The sequence below is a fragment of the Nannobrachium achirus genome (genome assembly GCF_963921795.1).
Source record: "Nannobrachium achirus genome assembly, chromosome: 1".
Lineage (NCBI taxonomy): Eukaryota > Metazoa > Chordata > Actinopteri > Myctophiformes > Myctophidae > Nannobrachium > Nannobrachium achirus.
In genome coordinates this window covers 31,551,366-31,558,801 of record NC_137810.1, presented here as the reverse complement: position 1 = coordinate 31,558,801, position 7,436 = coordinate 31,551,366, and the positions used below count along the sequence as shown (strand labels likewise).

The window sequence follows — 7,436 nt, the reverse complement described above, 5'->3', positions numbered from 1 at the left end:
TGGAATAGATTCTGGAATGGCATTTAATCATTGTGATACCAAATCTGTCTTTAGTAGCAGGGGTAGCAGCTTCTATAGGTGCCAGAGAAAAGGTGTGTATGCCATCGGCTCCTGAATAGGTGTTGGTGTATGTGTTCGCCTTTATGTTTACCAACATTTGCATAGGTTGTACTGAGCGGATTTAGCTGCATGTAGGGTTTTGTTCATGGCTTACTGAATCGTATGTGATAAGTATAGACCACTGCATGCGTCTGTGTGTGTGTGTACTTGGCACCAATCAAGTCCCTCCCCCATCAGTCATAATGCCACCAGGTCATCTTGGTGTTTTGTTTCATATAAGGCAATTGTTCACAGTTCTCTGTTTGTTTGCACGCGCACACACACACACACACACACACACACACACACACACACACACACACACAATGAAGCTCTCTCTCTCTCTCTCCATAGTCCTGGATTCAGCCTGCGTGTCATTATCAGCCACTGCCTTAAACCTGGTCATTTTGCCTGTCAGTCAAAACCTGCTGGTTCGTATCAAAGCTTAAGTGGTGGGCACAGCGCCTTTTAAATGTCATTTTTGACCTATTGAACATTCTGATGAGCTGGCCAGGGAGGCTGATGGATGGAATGTAGATGGAATATTGATTGGATGGCTTTGAGTCCATTCCTCTGAGAACAGGCGAGGGGAGGGAGCAGAGACCTGGGGGTTATTGTTAAACATAAGGGATGAGAGTACACTGGGCATGAGATGATGACAGCTTTAGCTCTAAATACTTGGCAGATGTATAATCGAGCTGGATAAAAGAAGGGATATGCTGGGGCGTTCTCACCAGCTCACCTTTTGGCTCTCTGTGATGCTTTCTCCTCTGCCATCTCGTCTATGTCTCTTTTTTTAACTTTTTCTCTCACCATCTGCACTTCTCTCAAATGATTTCTGTCTTGCTCTCTCTCTCTCTCTCTCTCTCTCTCTCCTTGCCTCTCTGGGAGAGTTGCTCCGTAGTCAAAGAGACACTTGGGAACAAAGGCATGGCCGCTGTCATGGATTTGCACAGGGATCTGTGATGATTACACTCATTTAGGATCAGTAACCCGATGCACAACCACAACAACACTGATTCTCTGAATCCCGCTTGTCCATTATAAAGGCTTTTAATGGTCAATATTTACTCTGCTTTCTCCTACACCGTGGCCAGTTTCGTCTTCAAGGGCATGAGACGGAACGGCAATGAATCATAGTCTGCGGTGCGCGCGGCTCAGAGATGAATTGAAGCGCTGCCCTACATGGTGCCCTTTTCAGCCCGGGCCTTGCCATTTATGGGAAAATCCAGCCCCAACTGTGTGTAAAGTGGCTCATTCTTCACACAACACGGTTGCTTTGAGTGCCGTTTGACGTGGCAAGCACGAGGATCAGTCGTGACCTTAAAGACGCCAAAGGATATGAACATTATTCCAAATACGACACCAAAACCATTATCTGGAATTTTACCATTGGACGATGTCATTACGTGACAGCTAGTCCACTAATAGCTATAGGAAATCTAAGAGTAAACAAGTTTTAAGCACCAGACAAAAGGCAAGCCACAGTGTGTGTGCTCAAGCCTTATGTACATTAGTGAAATCCATCTGCCTGTCAACACAGATTCCATGGTCTATGAGAAAATCACAGCGCAACACACTGATTATGCATGTAAATCCAACTTGCCAAATAATATATATTTTTTATTAGCAATATGAAATATTTACATTCAACATGTGCGGATTTAATAGGTAAAATGATTGCACCTTCTCAATTCATTAAAAATAATGGTATTTTATTATTATTATGCTACATCCGTGTTCCATAGATAAGTGTCTTAAATTAAAACAGATAATTTCCCTGCCGTAAAACAAACAAACAAACAAACAAAACAAAACCTCAGAATGGAAGCAGCTATTTGTATGATAGTAGTACAGTGTGAAAAAAGTATTGACGTAAAATCTAAAATAACCAAGCTATGTTGTAGATTATAAGTTAGAACAAAGTTCTCAGAAACTCGTTTCATTCTACAGACATGCCACAAGATGCCCAAATATGGCTAGATTGAGATGAAGCAGCATCCTTACAGTGTATAACACGTAGTCTCAGCTGACTCGTTTGTCCATGTGACAGTAGAGGTACATTGACACAATCATCGCAGCAATCTAGGGAGAAAGAAACACAATTTTGATTAATATTAAAATAGAACATTCAACTTCTCATCTATTTTTGTAATAATAATAGTCATAAAATAGACTAACTCAAAGTACTGTCTGGCTGAGGGCATTTTTAGTACTGTATAAATAATTATTGATTCTTTGTGTTTTAAGTGTTTAGCACTGCATATTGCATGATAATTAATTGTTGTTTAACTTCTGACTATTTTCTCCCTCAAGCCTCAACGGTACAAATTCTTTATTCGTGATTTATTATTCGCGGGAGTGGCTCAGGGGTAGAGAAACCGCCATTAGAACACGCAGGGTTCCCGAAGGATTCCGAGTTCGATTCCGGGCTCCCCCGAGTTAGTGTCGAAGAGTCCTTGAGCAAGACTCTGAACCCCTAGTTGCTCCTGGTGAGCTGGTTGGTGCCTTGCATGGTTTCATCCGTCATCAGTGTATGAATGTGTGTGTGAATGTAATGCACGATCTATGTAAAGCGCCTTGGACAAAGGTGCTATACAAATGCACCATTTACCATTTATTGATCATTGCTGATGCAGAGAAGCCACAGAAATAACATTCACCTACTACTCACAAAAAATAAAATGTTAGGACTGGATTTTGCAGCAACTCTGATCTGCCATTCGTGTGACCTCAGTGGGTCAATACTTCACAACATCACATTCACATTTCACATCACAAGATGTTGGTGACATGGAAATCACTGGTTGCACCGACCAAAACAGTCTTCCTTGACCAAAGTTTAGAATACCACCGTATTTTTGCAAGGGTAAAATGTGGAATGGGCAGCTCTCTCGCCATTGTCATTTTAACCACAACCCTGGCGTCCCTAATGTGGGGCGAAAGTAGCAGATCTACAAGCTCACAATGAGTCGTAATGCGATGCGTTGTGAGCTTGCAGATATTCTATTTTCTGCAAAGAGATTCGGTGTTGAGGGAAAAGGAATGGGGTCGAATATCGACCCCTGGGGGACTCCGGTGAAAGAGGTATACAGGGTTTGAAGGGTTCACCCAAAAAATGAATTATTTTCTATGAATCACACTCACACACCCCATGAAGACTTGAATTCATGGAGAGTTTTTCATTTTTGTCTCATGCCTGAACCAATCATTTGGTGGCCGGGTCATCATCAGTCAATAGAAGACTCAGTAGGAGACTATTTAAGTCTTTAGGCTACCATGGCTTCATGAGGTGTATAATTGATAGAAAACAAGCAACTATTACAGTACAGGGAGTACAGTTTTCTAAGATATTTCACCTGCTCAGTCACCAGCGTTCTCTGCTAGATTGAAATCAGAGACTCTGACATACGTACTGTAAGTGCAGATGTAAAGTGAATTTCCACATGTGAACTCACCTCCAAGATACCAATTCCTGCTGCTATTCCACCCACAATGTTGGCATTCCTCTTGAGGAGCTCTAGAATCTCTTCAAAACAGCCCTAGAGCAAAACACAGTCAGGGTAAGCCACATACAGTACTGACCTATGTATATTTTATTTTCTTCTTTTTTTTCCAAAGGAATTTGGCACATATTCCAAAATGTGTATTCATGGTTTAACACCATGATACTGTATATAACCCTGGCTGAGTACAAATAGATAAAGGCCATGCCCATGGCTTTTTAACCAGTGGTGGAAAGTAACTAAGCACATTTACTCTAGTACTGTACTACTTTCTATATTTTTACTTCCACTACATCCCAGAGGAAAATATTGTACTTTTTACTTCACTACAATCATTTGAAAACCTTAGTTACTACTAACTAGGTTGATTGTGATTATTTTTATTATTACAAAATGTACATCAACCACTTCAGCCCTATTTAAACTTTGGCTATTTGAAAATAGACGATCTATAAGCTCACAACATGTCGCAATGCGATGTGTTGTTGTACAGTAGATCTGCTATATTCAAATACATAATATACCTTGTGAAACGGGACATTCTGCTCAAGTACTTTTACTCAAATCCATTTTGATTATCAGACTTTGACTTGTAACAGTGTTTCTACGTTGCAGTATTGATACTCAAGTAAAGACACATGCTTTTTCCACCACTGTTTTTAACCCAATTTACAATGATGACCTGAACTAGATCTTTATTAACTGCATTGTTTTTGAATCTACATAAACTAGCTACTGTACATCACCTTGTCTGAGACAAAGACACAGTGTTACATTTCTTCCTGACCCCAAAAATGTAGTTCTAAAGTAGTTAAACCATAGCGGTAACTAGGCCAAGTGGATCATTTTATCCTCACTTGAGTGGTACATTTCAAGACTGTACTTATGGAACAGTAGCCTACATTTTCACATCCTCTTGTGATCGAGCCACATAATGGCCGGTAAGCCATTGGATAGTATATTATGCTATAGAGATGGGTGCCTTAATGGCCATGAATAATGTTTTTTTTTTTTTTTTTTTACTTAAAAGCCCTATTCAAAAAAAAGAGGCTACAAGCTTGTACATGGGCTACTTTCAAAAAGATTTGAGTTGTTTTTCTTTCACCTACAAAGTCATGCCTCAAATAGGGACATGTTATGCTATAACTCCGCTGATTATGGTAGACCAGTGGTTCTCAACCTGTGGGTCGGGAGTCCGGGACCCCCAGGGGGGTCGCGAAATTATTTTGGGGGGGTCCCCAGATGATTAACTCAATGTGCAACATTGTTTTCTCACTCAACAGTAAACAAACCAACATAAAGTTTAAGTGTATAGAGGGTATCTGCACATTTCTAAAGTGACAATTTAAGGACTTTTTAATACCTCTGAAATGACAAATTAAACATTGGCCAAATTGTCAAATAGAGGCAGAAATTGTGAAAATAGCCGATCTACATGCTCACAACGCCTCGCAACGCGAGGCGTTGTTGTTCACAATAGAATTGTTCACAATAGAACCGTGTTCCACAAAATGTAATTCCTCAACTCTTGGTGCATGTCAGAGTGGGGGGTCCCCTGTTAAAATATGATAATTTTTGGGGGTCACAGCCAGAAAAGGTTGAGAACCACTGTGGTAGACAGTAGGTGTTGTCTTTCTCACCTGTACAGGATTGCGCTCTGCCATTGGTACGCTGCAGGAGGAGCCATTGAACTGGTGGCAGCAGCTCATGGGGAGGAGGCCTCCCGTCTGGTTCAGATAGTTGGAATCCAGAAAGTCTGTGTAGTTGGTGAAACCACAGCACTGCATCTAAAAGACAAAATGGAAATTTTGACACCTCTTTGAACCACTTTAACCATTATTTTGTGCTTTAACTGTTGAAAAATAGCAGATATACAAGCTCACAGCGCGGCACCGAGTGCCGCGCTGCGAGCTTGTAGATCTGCTATTTTTGAAAAATCGTGAAAACGTGTCCAAGTCTTTGAATTTCTTTGACCCGACTTCTAAATCCTTTCTCTAAATCAACTGTTCTCAAACTTTTTCATGTCAAGGACCCCCAAAATTACATGTATTTGGCCACGAACCCCCATCTCAAAATATGTTGTTCCAGCGACCACCCAGAAGCAAATATTTGAGTTACAAATTTTCGCTTTTAAATAGATATATTCAAAGACTTGCAAAGAAAAATCATGATTTTTCAAAAATAGCAGATCTACAAGCTGGCAAAACGCTGTTAAAAAATCTTTGGTTACCAAAAAAAAAGAAAAACACTAAACAAATGAATAGGGCAGGGTTTTATTCACTCTATATAGGATTCGTCATAATGTAGTCATAAGTTACAAAGTTTTGTAACTTGGATATAATTTGTCCATCAACAATACGTTTTCTTATGTGTGAGCCTTGACATGGAGTTGAAACGAGTTGATCTTTTCAGTTTGTGCTTCAGGTTGCTATTGGCTTTATAACTATTTCATTGCCTTCCTATTGCCTTAAGAAGAGCAGAATGTATAAGGACCTCTTCGGTATCCCCCTCACACTGACTTAAGAAGTCAAGGTCTGCGGAAAATATATAATAAGATGTCTGGAAAAACAGCACTTTTGCAACAAAAGCATCTGTTAACAATACTGAAGGCACTATACGGGCAGACACGCCACTTGGGCAACTAAAAGAAAAAGCAAACAACTTTTGACACAGACAAAACAGTGTTACCATTTCAATATGCAGTGTAAGAAATGTGACAAAACAAAACAATATGTAATGGGGGATGGGCTCTGTAGACTGTATCAACCAGTGGTGTAACGTAACTAAGTAGATTTACTACTTGTACTGTACTTAAGTACACTTTTGAGGTATTTGTACTTTACTTGAGTATTTCCAATTTCCAATACTTTTACTTCCACTCCACTACATTTTGGATCCAAATATTGTACTTTTACTCCACTACATTTATTTGAAAACTTTAGTTACTAGTTACTTTGCAGATATAAATTATAATATTATAAAACATAACGACTTTAGCCCTATTTTATACCTAGGCTATTTGAAAAAAAAAACTGATCTACGCGTTGTGAGCTTGTAGATCTGCTATTTTCAAACATTTTGTACCTTTTGGTGCTTTAAGTACATTTTGATGCCAATACTTTAATACTTTTACTCAAGTACATTTTGAATTCCAGGCTTTTACCTATGAGAGTGGAATCCACGTTCCGCCAATGCATTTCAATGAGAAGGGAGCGTTTTTTGCAGAAATCCTCTGCTGGCATGAAACCGCTTCACTCGCATTGAAATGCATTGGCGGAACGCGGATTCCACTTTCATAGGTACTTTGGTGTGAGGGCACCCTAACGGTCCGGAGTACATCTAAAGTGCAGTATTGATACTTTTACTTAAGTACAACATGTGAGTACTTTTTCCACCTCTGGACAAAACAAAAAAGAAATTAGGGTCTGGGCTCTGTAGACTGTATCAACGTAGGTATCCAAGTGTCGTTTTGTCACTTGGATATGATTGATCGATCAAAAAGTAGTTTCTTAAGCGTATGTGTGTGTGAGCCTGCCCTGTTGACTTGAAGTTGAACCAGTCCACCTTTTTAATTTGTACTGCTACTGCCGCTTGTTATTTCCTTTATATCTGTTTCATTGCCCTGTAATTGCCTTTAGAAGAGCCTGACATATAAGGACTATGTGTGCACGCTTTAGTTATTTGTTCTGTCTCACGCTGACTTTAAGAAGTCAAGGTCTACAGAAAATAAGATGTCTGAAAAACAGCGTCTTTGCAATAAAAGCGTCTGTGACATACTGAAAGCACTATACGGGCAGACACGCCACTTTCTGATGTTAGCGCCATTGTTCA

The 7,436-nt window shown here is 39.9% G+C and overlaps 1 protein-coding gene across 1 annotated transcript in view; it reads right to left on the bottom strand.

Annotated features, from left to right (window-relative positions):
• Positions 1-2,124: 2,124 nt before the first annotated feature.
• The window catches only part of tspan1 (tetraspanin 1), a gene marked incomplete at its 3' end in the record, with an annotated part of 22,550 nt that continues 17,238 nt past the window's right edge, over positions 2,125-7,436 (bottom strand). The window contains exons 5-7 of the mRNA XM_080728177.1: positions 5,246-5,392; positions 3,558-3,641; positions 2,125-2,184 (exon numbers count right to left, since the gene is read on the bottom strand). Of these exons, the coding sequence (XP_080584303.1) occupies positions 2,125-2,184; positions 3,558-3,641; positions 5,246-5,392 (291 nt within the window). The remainder of the gene's footprint in view (positions 2,185-3,557; positions 3,642-5,245; positions 5,393-7,436) is intronic.